The sequence below is a fragment of the Helianthus annuus genome, chromosome 2 (genome assembly GCF_002127325.2).
Source record: "Helianthus annuus cultivar XRQ/B chromosome 2, HanXRQr2.0-SUNRISE, whole genome shotgun sequence".
Lineage (NCBI taxonomy): Eukaryota > Viridiplantae > Streptophyta > Magnoliopsida > Asterales > Asteraceae > Helianthus > Helianthus annuus.
This window is the reverse complement of record NC_035434.2, coordinates 138093940-138112257: the sequence shown is the minus strand read 5'-3', so window position 1 is coordinate 138112257 and position 18318 is coordinate 138093940. Positions and strand designations below refer to the sequence as shown.

Below are 18318 nucleotides of genomic sequence, written 5' to 3'. Positions count from 1 at the left end.
AACTGTGTTTTTTGATCAACAGGGACTCCAGACACAACCTCCTCCTCCTCATTGGCATCATTTGCTCCCCATGTGTCGTTAGAATATCGTTTACCGAAATAATTCTCCTTCCAAAATGATGACATTTTATCAAGATTGAACAAAAAACAGAACAAATGATTTTGGTTTGGGGTGTAAATTGTTTACTGAAGAAGAGTATGAAAAACAGAAGAATAGATGAAGTAAGTGTTGTTCTTGTGCGAAGATGAAAAGAAAGCAGAGCTAAATAAACTTTTAAATTTACTAAAATACGCAGCGTATAGATCTCTACTCTCCGTATTGCTTTATTCACGTGCCTAGACAACATCGTATCAGTGTCAAATCAGTCTGACATACGCTGCGTAGAGACCTCTACGCAGCGTATAGGGTTACCAATATACGCAGCGTATAGGTCTCTACGCAGCGTATGTCAGACTGATTTGACATGGTACTAGGTTTGACTGTCTGGTAGTGTACCTGCCCCTTATATACGCAGCGTAGAGACCTATACGCTGCGTATATAGGTAACCCTATACGTTGCGTAGAGGTCTCTACGCAGCGTATGTAAACCCTAAGTGTATATATAGCCTGCCAAGGTGTGCAAATAGTTAGAGCCTTACTGAATATATTGTCATATCATTAGTCGTTTATTTGTATTTTGAACCAAATGTTTTATTCTAGGTTTTTAAACTATTAATTATATAGTTTATAGTTTAAAAGAATAAATGGTTCTAGTTTATTCAAAAAAGAAAAAATGTTTCAACTTTAACTAGTCTTTAATATTTACCTTCAATTATAAGTTTCTAAAATATGTCAGTATTTTTAATGCATGAAGATTAACAATGCACTTTACTCATTAAAATACGTATATTAGTTATACAATTCAAACCTACCCACTGACCGCACCGCATGCACCGATCACAACCGACAACCACCGCATGCACGGTGCACCCATAACAGCTGACAACCACCGCATGATTGTTCTGATATAATTGACACTAATTTAATATATTGTTAATTAAGGGTTAGAAAGTAACCAAGAGAGGTTAATGATCATGAACCAGCACACATCGGACCGCAAGACGACACGTACACCAGGCTAGAACGAGTGAGTAACCCATGTCACATAATTTTTTTAAACAGCAAATTTGGATAACTGACACTACTAGAAAACTAGGTTTTTCCGACCGCAATTTTGGTCGCAAACCGGTCGCAATTGCCCTGTTGCGACTGTTTTCCGACCGGAACTACAATCGGAAAAACACCCGTCGCAATTGCTCTATTCCGACTAAGTTGCGACTGCTGCTATCTTTTGCGACCCGGTTTTTGCGACTTTAATAATGGTCACAAATATTGCGACTGTTCCTGGTTTTGTGGGACTTCGGTTGCGATGGTCTTGACGCGACCGTATTCCGACCGCATGCCTTTTACAAACTGCGACCGTTTTCCGACCGCCTGTCTTTTACAAACTGCGACCATTTTCTGACCGCCTGTCTTTTGAAAAATTGCAACCATTTTTGCGGTCGCAATTTCTATTTATTTTTTAAAAATTATTTTTATCCATTTTCTATTTTAACCTGCATATGTCAATTTTAAATTTTACATATTATCAAATTTTCACAATTATATAAAACATCCCACTTGAAACATCAAATACCAAAGTTATCATAACAAAATACATATTCAAAACAAAGTGTTTATACGTTTTGAAACCTAAGTCGATGATTATACGTTTTGAAACCTAAGTCGATGATTATACGTTTTGAAACCTAGATTTTAGCATCGCTTCAATGTTTGCCATCCTTTCATTCATAGCCTCTTTCTCCGCCTTATCTTTCTCTTTTTCCACCACCAATCCCGCAATAATCACGTTCAACCTTTCGATCTAATAAAACCAATGCAAAGTGAAATACATTATCACAATTTATACAATTTATGAAACTTATTAGTTGCTTATACAATTATAGAATAAAGAGAAAAAATCAGTTGACTTCTAAGGTCAAATAGCCTATTTTCAATATTTGACTGAGAAGTGGTTGCATGAAAAAATAATGTCAATATTTGAGTTTAAACCAAACAACTTAAAAGAATAAACATACCTCTTGGTCTTGTTTGCCATGATGTTGAACGTTAAAATCATTCTTAAGATTGCTTAACCCATATACTTTACCTCTCTTCTTTCCCCCGGCAGCTCGGTACCACAATTCTTTGTCAAGTTCTCGGTGTTGGCTACTTTCCTCCCCATATTTCTCCAACAGAAGTCCCTCATATTTTACCTACAAATACAACCTAATTTAACATACTTTGCAGTACCGAACCAATTATATAGATATAATAAAATTGTTATGTAACTTTTTATTATTTATAAAAAAACACCAGATAACTTGTTTCAACCCAGACCAGCAATGATATCTCTAAACTGGAAACCAACCACTGTAGTACACCAGAATATCACCTCAATCAAGCGTAAGAGGGTGTTTAGAGAGTTGGGTCACTTTATATACTAACAATTTCAACTCTAAAAATCAGTTTTCTAACTTTTGTCATAAGAAGAATACCAGCAGCCATAAACATGTTATTGACTCTCAACGGATACTTGTTTATCAAATACTCTCAAGTCAAGTCTGAATAACAATTATACGATAAGCATCATAAACTTCAATGCCTCTGTAGTACACCAGAATATCACCTCAACTAACTGTCCACAAAAGAATAACTCTCATAATGAAATTTTCTTTACGATAAGCATCATAAACTTCAATGCCTTCTCCATACAACTCTTTCAACTCATCTATTAAGGGTCTTAGAAAAACATCGATGTTTTGACCTGGACTCTTTCCACCCGGAATAATCAAACTTACTTCAACAAACGAGTCTTTCATACTCATCCAAGGTGGTAAGTTATAGATTGTAAGAAAGACGGGCCACAATGAGTAAGGAATTGAGTTAGAGTTATTTGGATTGAAACCGTCAGTGCATAACCCAAGACGAACATTGCGAATCTCTTTTGCAAAGTCAGGATTCTCCGAGTCAAAATGCTTCCAAGCCATGCCGTCACTAGGATGTGCCATGCTACCCTCTTTTGTTTTGTGGTCATGGTGCCAAGTCATATCTTTGGCCGTTTTTGTAGACATATATAACCTTTTAAGTCTAGGACCAATTGGCATGTACCACATCACCAAATTAGGTACCTTATTCAAGACACTTTTGTAACGAGATTCCTTACAATATTTACAATGTGTCAATGCCTTGTCTTGCTTATAGAATATCATGCAATGGTTTTTGCAAACATCAATTCTCTCGTATGGAAGACTCAATGGTTCTAAACTCTTCTTCGTATCATAAAAGCTTTTTGGAAGTTTATTATTTTCGGGCAACATTGCATTAATCATGGAAATGTTAAAGTTGTAAGCTGCAGTTGACACATTGAAAAGTGATTTCCATGTCAAAAAACTCGTAGCAGCTTGTAACTTTGAAAAACTTGTAGCCTTTTCGCCCTCCCACAAAGGTTCATCAGCAGCTTCTAACATGTCATAGAATCTTTTTGCTTCTGGATTCGGTACACGTCCTTCCAATGTACTTGAAGTATAATCGCATGAACACAAGTTATCTAACACCATACGTTTGCAACCATCATCATCATCATCATCATCAATCTCCATTGTAGTAGAAGATTGTCCAACATCGTGGTTGGACTTTTCACCATGTTCACTCCATATTTCATAACGAAGCATGAAACCATCCTTAAACAAGTGTTTTTGTACAGTGGCTCTGTCTCTGTAACTTATATTTTGGCATTTATAACAAGGACATTTTATGTTACGTTTTGTCTCACCATGCATATTCACCCACGTATCAACCACTTCTTCTTTAGAAAATGCGAAGTCCAAAAACAATTCGACATTGTCACAGTATTCAGAATTAAGAAATCCATTACTATCGGTCTTTTCATACATCCATCCTCGGTCAGTATACCACGCCATTACTACTCGAGTTAATCCTATCATATTATAAAGAAGTAAAAGTAAACTAATTGCAATTCTAAATAACATGCTTAGTAGTCAATAAAATATAATTTGCTTAATAATAAAAGAAAATTCAATTGCTTTATGAAAGTAAAAGTAAACTAGTTGCAATTCTAACAAAAACATAAAATAACCTGAATTGGATATAAGATTAAAAAAAATAAGTTATCACCTGATCATAATCAACAAAAAAAAAAGCCCTGATTTGGATTACACAAGCATAATTAACTAATCATATATTCTATATCAAGTCAAATTTAGGCACAAATTAAGAGTCAATTTTTACATATTATAATCAACTAATCAGTATCAAAGGAAAAGATGTAAACCATAACATTAATACTTGTAAAGATGATACCATATATCAACGAATAGATGAACCCTATATATACATCTTTATTAAGGAAAAGATGTAAACCATAATAGAAAGTACCGATGATTTTATTCAATTTCACACCTTTGACACCTAATCCTAATTTCATTTTTCTAAAGACAAATTGATACGAATACATAAGAAAAAACAGAATCAGATCGAAGAATGAGGAGGATTAAACACAAATTCATTTTTCAACAACTGAATACGAACATGAAGAGTGACACATACCAGATCGATGAATGACGCAGATGAGGGTAGTCGACTAGTCGTAGGTGAAAGATTAACAGATCTGCAGATCTGTTTTGATTGAAGCTTCTAAACTTATGGCTATTTGCAGTTTTAACCCAGAACTTATGGCTATTTGCAGTTTTAACCCACATCTTGCTTAATTTTTCTTTTTCTATTTTTTCTTGTATCCGCGACCGCTTTAAACGGTCGCAACTTTTGTTTTTTTTATATATTTCGCTGATTTGTGACCGTTTTATACGGTCGCAACTTTTGTTTTTTTTGTTTTTTTATTTGCGATTGCTTTAAACGGTCGTAACTTTTACTATTTTTTATTTTTCTCGTATTTGCGATTGTTTTCCGACCACAAAAATACCGTCACAAAATTTGCGACCGTTTTGCGATCGAATCTGGATTGGCCGTTAATTTTGCGACTATTTTGGTTTTAGTCACAAATCGGTCGCTAATTTTGCGACCGTCTTATGTTAGTCGCAAAATTTGGTCGGAATTGCCTAGTTTTCTAGTAGTGTGACGAACCATTATAGTATCATCCTGCTACGAGTGAAACCACCTGATCATATTCATCTCAACTAGGCATACACAAATTCAAAAGGAAACCCAATAAATAAACACCTCTCCCCTCTCCCTCTCCCTCCCCCTCCCTTATGTGATCGAACCCATAACTTATTGGTGCTAAAGCCTTATTCCACTCCCAAAGTGCTACTAAGGTATAAAGCCATAGGCACAAATGCACATAATTAACTCCGGCCAGCTTTTTGCTCAGTTTTCACTAGTAATAACTTTTCTTTAACTGTGAAATAGATATTATATAAGAGAGAGTTAGAATCGAAAAAGAGTAGTGTATACGAGAGAGTTAGAACCGAAAAAGAGTAGTGTATAAAATAGTGGATCTAGGATTTTTTTGTTAGGGGTATAAAAATTAATTATCTTAACGGGTCATGTTATACTAGCGGAATGGTTCGGGTCAAAGTAACAATTGCATTAGATCTTAGCAAACTCCATTTTTATATACACGACTTTATGTAATAATATAAGCAATCAAACACATAATGTCAATCACATCCCAATTTTTTAAACGCTAACACTAAACAATACGAAGTATGGTTTAAATAAATTCCAAATAAAAAGAGGCAATAATTAACACAACAACGTACAACATATGTAATCTTTTAGTTTTTTTTTGTTTTTAATTAACATATTATTTAGTTTTTAACACTAAAAAGATTGACACATATAATTTCAAATTTACTGTTTTGCCCAATTTACTCTTTATCTACATTTTAATTTAATGTATAAGTTACACTAGATGAAATATAATTTATAATAAAATTTCAATCAAATTGTATATATACATTCGAATCAAATTGTATATATATAAATAAATGAATCAAAACAATCTCTTCATATAAATTTAGGGGTAAATTTATAAATTTAGGGGTAAATTTATAAATTTTAAAATAATCTTCTCTGACATCTTCATCTTCCTCAAAATAATCTTCTTCTCCAAGAAAAACAATACAGAAATTACTCATACCAACTTATTAACTATCTTATCACTTCTCTAAAAAAATGATTCTCTTCCCTTCTCTAATAAGGGCCTTAGGTGCGTGCCGTAAATTAGTTGTGGATGCCACTTTTAATTTTCGATGAAATGAAACCTATTTTTAGCATAATTAGCATATTTTCAGCCGGTGCCTGTGCACACCCTAGAAATCAAGTAGATTTGCCCCTGAGTGTACAAATGGTTATATAACTGTATGTATAAATTGGTCACTAGCCGGATGCTCGCGCGATGCGGCGGGAGCGACACATTGCATTGCGATACTCAGTTTTAGCAGTTTTCTTATTCATATAACATTTATTGTGCCATCATTGTGATAGATAAGATATAAAAGCTAGAAATATATGAAAATATGGATGATTCATTTCGGTTCAACTAATATTGGTTAAATGAGCGTACAAAAAGTTGATAGTTTTTGGTCAATTCAACTATTAGTTTTTAGTTAATTCAGTTTTTGGTTGATTTCAGTACGGTTTCGTCGGTTTTCGGTTTGGTTTAAGTTAACGATTTAGTTATTACTCACCGATAACCGGTTTTGGTTGATAACTGATAGGTGCGCGCGATGCGACGGGAAATACAGATATTACCACTGTGTACATTGTTCCGTTGGTTATATTATTATCCTCAACCGAAATTGAGGTCATCGATTTGTCTATTTATTGACCAATCCGTTTTCAGTTAATTGATTTGGTTTGTTAGATTGATAGTTTTTGGTTTGATTCATTAAATTTCGGTTAATAGCCAAAACCAACCTTGGGCTAAAACTTTTGATTAGAAATACATAAATTTTAGGTATAGTTACATGAAATGGATGTATAAATACATAAAATGAGGGTATAAATATGAAACACATGAACTGAAGGTATAAAAGGTATAAAACCTAGAAATATTTGAAATCATGGATGGTTCGGTTTACTTAATTTTGGTTAAATGAGGGTACAAAAAACGATAACCGTTTTTTGTTAATTCGGGTTTCGGTTAATCGATTTTCAGTTAATTCGGTTTTTTAATTTCGGTTCAGTTAACGATTCAGTTATTACTCACCCTTAGACACTGTTAATCATGTAACATATCAGTTTTTTTAATTAAAAAACTATAACAATACTGTACTCAAATTAAAGAGAATAAAATACTCATTTATATGGTGTAATTTAAAAAAAAAAAAACATTAACGTGTCAAAAAGTTATGACGGTTTAAAAATAGGAGGGGTAGTTAGTTTTCTATAAGGGGATAAAGTGTAAGTAATAACTAATTATCTATAATTTGTTAAAAATGAAGGATTATAGTGTAATCTAGATGAGATGATTAAATTGACGGTATTTAATCAAATGACATTCTGTGGCTATATATTAAACATTCTAAAATAATGACTAAGTACGTTGGACTTTAATTACTTGTACATTAAGGCATTATCTACTTGTATCTTTTAATCCAGATGTCAGTACTGACCAAGACAACTATCGAAATATCGACAAAAATGAGTAGGTCGTCACGATACTTTTGGATTTCTTTTCAAAACATTATAGTTTATAAGATATGACAAAAATACGTAAAAAAAATTACAAGTTTGTTGTAGAAGGGGAAAAGTGTAAATGATTACCCATAATTATGTTAAAACTAAGGGAAGATGTGGGACTAAAATATAATTATTGTTTAAAAGAGCAATTTACACTGATTTTATGAGAAAAAGTTCTTATTTTTTAAGTATCCTAAAATGCATCTCTCTTATACATTATAATATAGTATAGATATAAATGAAGGTTAGTTTTTATTTGAGTATTTTGTCTAATGGTTTTATGTTAAATTTTGGGTTAAAATATTATTATAATTCGGTAACATTTTAATAAGATAAGATCAATGTAGACGACATACATATGTGTTTTTACTGATTTAAGAGTTACTTGACATCTAACGTTAAGTTTCACGATCAAAATAAGGTACTCAACATTTATATTGACGTTTATATTAATGTAGGCAATATCGCCTCTCTATTCCTTTTTATTATGATCCTGAGAATTTGAGTTTTACTATCAAGTCCCAATCAGTATGATCAAACGAACAGAAAAGTTTGAATAAAAAGTAGTAAAATTATATAATTTTTAATCTTATTAATCTAGAAAATAACTCAAAACTAATTACTTTTCTCTTAACTTTAATCACAACTTTCATTAGGTTATATTGGGCATAACTTGGTTACAATTAAGTTGCACTCAACTTTCTAATTAGATAATAATAGAGAATAAACTCACATGTTTATCTAATCTATCTATACATACAATATTATAATGCATGAATGAAATGTATTTTAAGGAGTTTTTTCCTAAAAAGGTGTTGGTGGAAAAAACTCGTATTTGAGTTTTTTCCTAAAAAGGTGTTGGTGGAAAAAATATTTACCAAAATGGGTGTTTTGAAAAATATTTACCAAAATAAGTGTTTTCTTTTAAGTTTTTTCCCACAATGGTGGTGGTGAAAAAAATAATTACCAAAATAGGTTATTTTAAAAAAATTATTTACCAATGAGTGTTTTTATTTATTTCTTTTTTTTTAAACAAATACGTTGCACTTTTTGCTTTTATTTTTATTCAATATCACTTTTTTTTTTACCAAGCAACTCATTAAACGGTTTATTTTATTTTTTTAACTAACTTATTTTAATTCTTTCATTTTTATATTTATGTACAACTAATTATACGGTTTATTTTATTTTTTTCACTAATTTATTTTAATTCTTTCATTTTTGTTTTTTAATGTTTTTCTTTTTTTTCCCTTTATATTTATGTAAGATAAATAATTTTAATATAAAGTTTGCTCATGTAATTTCCGGATTATAAACGAAAGCAAAGATAATGGTAATATTTACTCCTATCAAGCATATCAAGCATGAACATCAACTTATTGGACAAAAAAATTAATAAAAGTAGATTAATATGTAATCAGTAATACTTTAAACTTTTAAAAATAAAAATACAATAAGTTAGCTATATATAAAAAAATAATGAGTTGATTGAAGAAAAAAAAGTATAAAAGTGTTTCTGTTTTACAAATAAGTATTTATAAAATAACTAGAAAATATATATCAAAGACTAAACATGTTTGTATTTTAAAAGAGTTAGAAACAAAATGTTCATAACAGGTTTAAAGAAACATATTTTTTTCAGTTAAAACAAAATGTTCATAGCAAAATTAAAGAAATGTTAATTTTTTTTTTTCCAAACTATCACGATCCAACAAAATATATATATATTTTTGTTATTTATTGTGAAACTCTTTTCTTATGTTTTTGAAAAGAAGATTAAGATTAAGAGTGAGAAAAATGAGTTTTAAAAAATACCCATTTTGGTAAATATTTTTCAAATCACCCATTTTGGTAAATAAGTTTTCCACCCACACTAGTTTGGGAAAAAACTCGTATTTTAAGATACTCAAAAGTTAAGAATGTTTTTAGGTTAATGCATAAGGTACAACACTAAATAAGGGTGAATTAGTCTTTGAAACACTAATTATATTTTAATCCCTCATTTAGTTAAACTTTAATTTTCTCATCTTTAACCAAATTATGAATAATTAATTAGTATTTACATTCTATCCCTTATACAAAACTAACTACCCCACGATTCTTAAACGACCATAACTTCTTCGTAAATTAATAATATTTTTTTAAAAAATTTACATCACAAAACGGACATTTTATTCTCTTGATTTTGAGTATAGTATAGCTATAGTTTTTTAATTAAAAAAATGATATGTTACATGATTAACATTGTCTAGGAGTGAGCAATAACTAAATCGTTAACTGAAAACATATAAAAACGAACTGAAATCAACAAAAAACTGAATTAACTGAAAGCCGATTAGCCGAAAACTGATTAATTGAAAACCTAATTAACCAAAAACCGGTTATCAGTTTTTTAGCCCCGTTTAACCAAAAATAACCGAATCAAATCGATTATTCATATTTTTTTTTTATATATTTCTAGCTTTTATACCCCAGTTCATATATTCATAGTTTATACCTCCATTTCATGTATATACTCGTTAATCTCATGTATTTCTAAGCAAAAGTTTTAGCTAAAGTTTAGTTTTGGCTATGAACTGAAACTAAACGAACAATGTTAGAAAACCGTCAGTCTAACCAAATAAACCGAACTGATTAACCGAAACCGAAACCGATTGGTTAATAAAATAGACTAACTGATGTGTGTAAAATGCAACATATAAATTACATCAAATAAGGTATAAAACTAACCCTTTTTTAGTACTAATGTTGGAAAAAGTGTGCTTTTGTCTTCCTTTTGAATTTACAGGACCAAATGAGCTTAAACGAGCAAGCAAAAACCAACACAAATACAAAGAAAAGGAATAAACGTGGCATGCCCGACCCCTCGACAACATCTCCAAGAGCAAAAACAAGAAACAGAAGGCTAACCACAGCCCTTGCCCACTGGACACGGGGGCGTGGTCAGATGTCTGCAGAAAGGACAAAGCTGTGGAAACTTCTACGCCCACCACGGGGGCGTGCCCAGCTCAGCACGGGGCGTGGTCAACGCTAAGATTCGCAGAATCTTACAAAATATTGGTAGTACAGATACGCTTCTGTACACGGGGCCGTGCCCGTTGGACACGGGCCGTGTCGAGCCCTATGAGACAAATGCAATTAATGAAGGAAGAGAAAAGGATGGCCACGGGGGTGTGTCCGCTGGACACGGGGCCATGGCCGTGCTTCTGTGCAGGCTATAAATAGGGGTGCTTGGTTCACTTCAAAGGCATCCATTGGCAAACCACGTCTCTCCCACTTTTCCACCACTCCACCACCACCACTACAACACCCACATCCAACACCATCATCCATCATCCACCTTAGAGAGTGTGTAGTAGTCTCGGGATCCAAAATTGATAGTAAGAGTTCTTGTCAATCAAAGGCCATGTTTGGCTAAGTCTCTTACATCACTTGGTGAGGACAAGTCTTTAATGTATTACTTTTGATTTTTAATCTTTTCGCACATTTTACTTGGTTTTGTATTAATGACTTTAATAACTAGTTTCTTATGTTGAAGGTGAAACTTCCTTATCATTTATCCGTGGTGTCTTGGCATTACTTTACTCTCTATATAAAGTAAAAGATTTACACCATTCATATCTCTACGGTCTATATAGAGATATGTTGGCTACCTGGTCAGGGGTTAAGAGAATGGTTTGTAATGTTCTTGCCTTGTTCAGTGTATAGATTCTGTAAGGACTTGGGTCAAGCTTACTAGGACCTCCTTCAATACCCACTGGTATTGGATGGCGGGGGTACGAATGGCTTGATCCCCTCATATGTAAACTACTATTAGTACATTAAACCAGCTACTTGGGATTGTATACCTACTGACTCAAACCACTTAGCCGAAGGTAACGTCACCTTCAAAAGAGGGGCCTACCACTTTTCGCATTAAGAACTTAATTAATTATCTTTCACTATTTCGACCCTTTGGGATTGTATCCTTGCTGACTTAAACCACTGGGTTGAGGGTAACGTCATCTTTAAAAGAGGGGCCTACTACTATAACTAAGATAATTTCTTAAAAATTGCAAAAGTGTGGAAATCATCAAAGGATACATTAAAGGCGAGTCGGATCCAAGTGATTCATCTTGTCTATCTGTTTTTATTTTTATTTTATTTCAACATTTTTAGTTTTTATTTTTCATGTTTAAATCTTTTCTCAAAAAATTTCAGTTTGATTAGACGTTGAGGATAAACCAGTATTAAAAGCTCTTGTGTCATTGGACGACCTCGATATCTTACCAACGTTATAATACGCTTACGATGGGTGCACTTGCCCAAGTGTGTGTTTAGTGTTAGTAGAATATCGTGTTTTATAAATTTAAAACTAGACTAATGTGTAAAATGGGCTTAAAACATCAATAAAAGTATAACACACCTTACATACACCACTAACCGATGACTTCGGTTCGGTATAATAATTGAACTAACCGAGCTACGCACACCACAATGAAATGGACTAACCCATGACTTCGCTTATGATGTATATTAACCACAATAATGCTACAATAAATATTATACGAATAAAAAACTACCGGAAATGAGTACCACAATGCAAAGTGTCGCCCCAGCCACATCGTGTGGCACCCTTCTAATCTATTATAAATTAAATATAACTCATTTGATTTGTCCTTAATTAACTTAATTGAATAACCTAACTAATCCATAACTCGAATTAATCGGCCCAACCCGCTTTATAGGCTTAAGTACAAGAATTACGTCCAACAATCACCCCTAATTTCCGACTCGAATAGTTGGGCTCCAACATGTCTTGTTTGACTTGATTCTTATGGAACTCCTCTTTATTTCTAGCTATGTTTTCCGGCTCCTTTCTAGCTCGAACATTCTTGCAACTTTGTACTCAACTAGTCCTTTGTCCACGACTCATCATTTGGTAATAAGAACTTGCATCACCATTGACTCGGTTGCAATCTTGAGCAAACACTCACTTTCTTGGATCATTGCACATTCCCTTAAAAATTTACGTTCATCTTTGTTTCAAACTACGATCATACCCATACTTGTTAAATCTGAATAAAAAAATCAAATATGATCAAACCGACTTGATTTACCAAAGGCAAACCTTAACTGGATATTGAGATGTTTTTTTTTGTTATGATCGGGACTTAAGGTGAATCTTTCCTAAGAGTAGTCTCTATAGGGTTGGGATTGACGATGAAAGAATCAATGAATCATCGAGATGCATGGTTGAAAAGTTGGTGACTTTTCGTTCTTTTTTTGGAATGCCAATAGGGGCGAACATGAAAAGAGTTAAACATTGGAAACCAAATATCAACAAGTTTAATTCATGGTTATTGGGTTAGAAAACGAAAAGTCTATCTTTTGCTGGGAGGGTAGTCTTGGCCAAGGAGGTTCTGAGAGTTAAACATTGGAAACCAAATATCAACAAGTTTAATTCATGGTTATTAGGTTAGAAAGCGAAAAGTCTATCTTTTGCTAGGAGGGTAGTCTTGGCCAAGGAGGTTCTAGGTGCATTACCAAATTACTACCTCTCAATCTTCAAAACGCCAAAAAGGTGTTGCCTAGCCTTAGAATCTATAAGAAGGAACTTCATTTGGAATAATAAAGGTGGAAGACATAAGATAACATGGATAGCTTGGAACAAATTCGTAAGGCCAGAAAAATAAGGCGTGATAGGGATAGGAGATATCCTAAGTGCAAATCTCGCTCAACTTGCAAAATGGTCGTGGAATTACAAGCTGGATTCGGATGCTTTGTGGGTAATGTAAGAGATCAATTCAAAGTTTCCCCTTAAAAAACAAGTGTAGCAGGTTATGAAAAGTAATTCACATAATTGGGTTTGTCCCTTATAGATAACATAATAGGTAGGATCGAAGAAGGTAACAAAGTGTTGTTTACGGCTGATGTATGGCTGGGAGGAGGCCCAACCAGAGACAGAGTTCCAGCCTTGTATCACCTTGCATGGCACAAAAGATTGACGGTGAACCAGTGTATGGTTAGAGAAAATGGATCGGTTCAATGGTGTTGGGAGTTGAACAAAAATCCGTCTATTTTTTGAGAAATTGAAAAATACGAGAAGGGCAAGAACTTAGGGAGTACAAACTTATTTTAGGATTGGATTTATGGGCATGGGGCTTAGACGAGGAGGGGTACGGTAATGGTACCGTGTTGAACCGAGTTTATGTTTATGATTTTCGATGATCTAAAAGATATGTTTTCATATCCTCTTAGGCATATCTTTTTTGGTTGCTATACCTAGTATCAGTATTGTACCGTTACCGTAATGCACGAGAAATCCAAATATCTATACTATATACTACCTTATTAAGAGAACTAGGATTTTTACCCTTTTGGTAATTTTATATTGTGCACACATTTTGAAGCAACATGTACAAGAGAGCCAAACTATTTTAGAGGGGGTAAACTTGCGTATTGTCAAAAAATTTAAGACACTTTAGGGACACTTTAAGGATTTCGACACCTTTGTAACATATAATTAAGATGATATGTGAAAAGTCTAAATTAATTATTATTCTAAATAAATTTATGCATTGTGTAAAAGTATTAATAATATATCTTAGTAGTAAATTATCCCAATATATGGTCACATCATATATGTTCACATTCAAATTGATTGGAAAGAAATAATGAAGCTCGTTCAGTTTGTTTGTTAATAATTCAAATTGATTGGAAATGCTCGTGTTGCGTCACCTACACTCGTTACAAGAACTCATAGAGGAAAAAAATCTTGGTGTGACCAAAAGATACCGACACATGATTTACATCGATAAAAAACAAACACAAGTTATATAAGATATATATAAAAAAGCCACTAAATAACACATAAATAACCTTTAAAAAAGAATTACTATTCATTCAATTTTCTCTATTAATAGCATACAATATACAGTTAGAAATTAAAGTTAACACAATTAAAGCAATGGTTTTTTATTAGCTTTTAAAATGCTTATAACTAATTTATATAGATTACCGACCACATTTATTTATATCTTTTATAACTTGGTCTAAGTGAGAGAAAATCAAGAGAATATGAACATTTAAATTGTATACAAAAAAAAAAACTTAAAAATAGTACTAAAATAAATAAAGCTTTGTCATAACTTATCTACCTATTATACTAAAAGAATACACTTAATGCCACATGTCCTTTTCTTAAACCATTTTTAATTGATGTGGACACCCTCTTAGGCCAGAGAATTCCCTCTTGGGCGCCAATCTCTTTTCCTAATCTCCTTCTCACGTACGTTTCTTCCCACCTCTATCTCTCTCTTCTTTCCCCCATTTTTTCTTTAACCCTAATCATCCACCGCTACAATCCTTTCGATTTGAATCCGGATCTGATTAATCTCATACTGGTAAGTTTTTGAAGTTCATGTTTCATTCATAGATCTGTAGTCCCAGATTAGGGCTTAAAACTAAACCTTGCTGTTTGAATCCAGTTTTGATTTATCGCGACTTCATCTATGGCGACTTCATCTCTTGAATTCATCTATGTCGATTTCCTCTTATCCTGGTATGTTCAAGGAACCCTAGATTTTATCCACCTGCTCTTTTGTCTTCTTCATCTCACGTGCTCTTCTTTGTCTCCCGGTGACGATCCGATTTCGATTTTGAATCTATTTTAACTGGTTTGTGAATCTGTTATAACCCTAATTGTTTAGCACTGGATCGATTTGTTTTATTTTTGTTCTATCATTTTTGTGAATGTTTTTCAAGTTACGGATTACTCTTTTACTCTGTATTGTCTCTCAATGCTTCATATTTCTAAAGCCTTTAGGGCTGTCGGTGTGCCTTCGAAAACCATTGTTACAATTGGATTATTTGTTTTGGGATTTAGAGAATATGTAACTGCTTGATGTTTTGTTACAAATATATTATTTGTTTTCAGATTAAAAGAATTTGTAACTGTTAAATGTTTAGGTTAGGTTTAATTTTGGTGAAATGAATTTTTATGATTGTGATTGTAAGTTTTTATCGATGATATTTTATGCAGTACCTAAATGAGAGTGTTTTACCCATGATTGGTATCGGTTTAGTCGAATTGGAGCTTTTAATTATGTACTTGAGAATGATATCATTCCTCTAATGTGGCGTTATCGTTTTATAAGGTTTGATTTTACTCGCTTTTTAATACATGAATGTTTAGTTATTTACACAAGTTTTTGATGTATTGTTTAGGATTTGCGGTTTATTTTAATACATGAGTGTTTAGTTATTTACACAAGTTTTTGATGTATTGTTTAGGATTTGCGGTTTATACGTTAAGATGTATTTATATTTTTAAGTTTTTTGTGTACAGGTCCTGTCAATGAATCAGGAAATCAGCTCGCATATATTCTTTTTGTCATCCAGGTTTGTCTATTTTTCACTTCTAAACAAAAGTAGTTCTGTTCTAGCTTCGTATTTAATTATATGTATGGTGGTTCCTCATTTGTTGTACATGTATGTCTTGAAGGAAATATCTCAAAAGCTTCTGTCATGACAACTTTAAGTGTTGGCCGGTCATCAGCCATCTAGAGACCAAAATCCATGAAAATTTGGTGAACGTTTCCAAAATAAAGCCTTCCCAAGTCTCTCTGGTGCCATGATCGTAAGCATTGCTACACATCCTAATGCAATGAAGGTATCTCAACCCACTTCACTTCCTTTTTATCTTTTACTAATTTTTTTTGAAAAAAAAATATTAGTTGCAACATTAACGATTGTGATCTCAATTCTATGGAATCCTTTGTTTAAGGTGGGCTTCCGATCTCAACTCAAATACAAAGGTACATCGCCTTTAACTTATCATGTTGAACTATGTTAAATTATGCATTTTTGACAAACTGAGTTATGATAGTAATCTATTATTCAAATGGATATTGACCCAACCCGTATCAATCAAATGCATATATTATGCATATTTGTCTTTAAGGATCGAAGATCTCCTAAGATACGAATTCAAACTCGCAAACACGGGAATCTTCTTGACAAAAGAATTATTGTTGCTGTCATACATGGGATTGCCAATCTAAATACCCTTCCGGTCATTATGTTTGCACAATAGGAGATATTGGTGATTGAGAAACTAAAACAAAGGTATGTTATATTTGTAATGTATCTGCTTATTAAATATATATGGGTTTTCTTTTCGGGAATTCTAATTTAACTGACCAAATGGTACAGGTTGTGAGGTTGTGCTAATAGAAAATGATATAGATGCAAGACCATTTTCTTCACAAAGCCTTGGCATGCCTGCCACCATTACCCTGGTTAGTGTTCTCAGAATATTTGTCAAATGAGTGCCAAGTCCAGCTCAATATACTGAAGTTATTATTTACCCAATCCAACCCATTTTGCTCCTCTTCGGGTCAAGATTGTCAGGTTTAAATGAAATTATATTATCATTTAGTTTGACCTGTAGTTTTTTTTATTATTTATGGTTTTACTAATTGTTGAAGAGTGGGTTGATTCTGGTGATCCATGTAGACAAGATAATTAAGATTGTAAGGCTTTTAAATAAAAATGTTCTCATCACGATGCAAGTAGTTGACACCCGTATTTTTAACTCCTCACTGCTATGGACTGACTAACGGGTCAAGTCAAGGTGGGTGGAGTTGGTTCACGAACGGACAGAGTGACTTGGTTTTTTTTGTATAAATTACATACATAGTTAGCATATTAATTTGTTAATACATTATAAAGGAAAATGGTCAGATGAGTCTTTCATAAATATTTATAAATGCTATAACTTCCTGAAACCTTTTGTATAACAGACTTAGTCCTTAAATTGAGGGTTCATATGTTATATTACCATATATCACCTACATGGCTACATGAAATGTAAACAAATTCATGTGAGAAAGGTTTAGAACTCACAATGATATCTAGGGATGAGCAAATGGTACCAAGTACCGGTACCGAATTTACTGAACCCGATACATTTTTGGTACCGACTTTTGACATTTTCGGTACCAAGTTTTGACATTTTCGGTATGGTTCCGGTAGGTTACCGGTTTTTACCTTCAAATACCGGTACCGAACCGTACCATACCGGGTATATTCGGTACCGGTACCCACTTTTGGAGATTTTCGGTACCGGTTGGTACCGAGCTCATCCCTGATGATATCTATGATATGTCTTTTAGGCTTGGAACTTAAACATTCATATCTTTTAGCATTGCTTTATTTGCATGGAAACATGTTTGTTAAGATAATTTCATGGATTCAGTACCAAGTAATAAAGCAAAGTGCTGATGATGCATTCTATGAGTTGCAGAACCCTGCAGAACAAATTCAACCTTATATTTTTGATGGTAAATACTTACTTCTTTTCCAGCTCCTATATCACAAGACATGGAAAGATAACTCGATCACGTTGGATAATAGATCAAAACATGTCTGACCGTGTTCTCAAAACACACATTGTTCAAAATTGTCAAATCTTTAATTAAAAAAATTAGTGTTTTAAATGATAAAATTTGTTGCAGCTGTCGAGCACAGGTTCCAAGAATGACTTTGGATCAACTCTTTGAGCAGAAGAATGAAGTTGCAAAAACTGTATTG

The 18318-nt window shown here is 33.0% G+C and overlaps 1 protein-coding gene and 1 long non-coding RNA gene across 2 annotated transcripts; both read right to left on the bottom strand.

The window, feature by feature from the left end:
- Nucleotides 1-1604: 1604 nt before the first annotated feature.
- On the bottom strand, nt 1605-2319 carry LOC110906206. The gene is made up of 2 exons (XR_002573747.2): nt 2118-2319; nt 1605-1903 (listed from the first exon to the last, which is right to left on the bottom strand). It is a non-coding gene; the product is annotated as an uncharacterized LOC110906206 (long non-coding RNA).
- Nucleotides 2320-2708: 389 nt separating this feature from the next.
- Nucleotides 2709-4688, bottom strand: LOC110896892. The gene is made up of 2 exons (XM_022143937.1): nt 4648-4688; nt 2709-4018 (listed from the first exon to the last, which is right to left on the bottom strand). The coding sequence occupies exon 2, from the start codon at nt 3999-4001 to the stop codon at nt 2709-2711; it is 1293 nt and encodes a 430-aa protein (XP_021999629.1). The 5' UTR covers nt 4002-4018; nt 4648-4688.
- Nucleotides 4689-18318: the final 13630 nt, after the last annotated feature.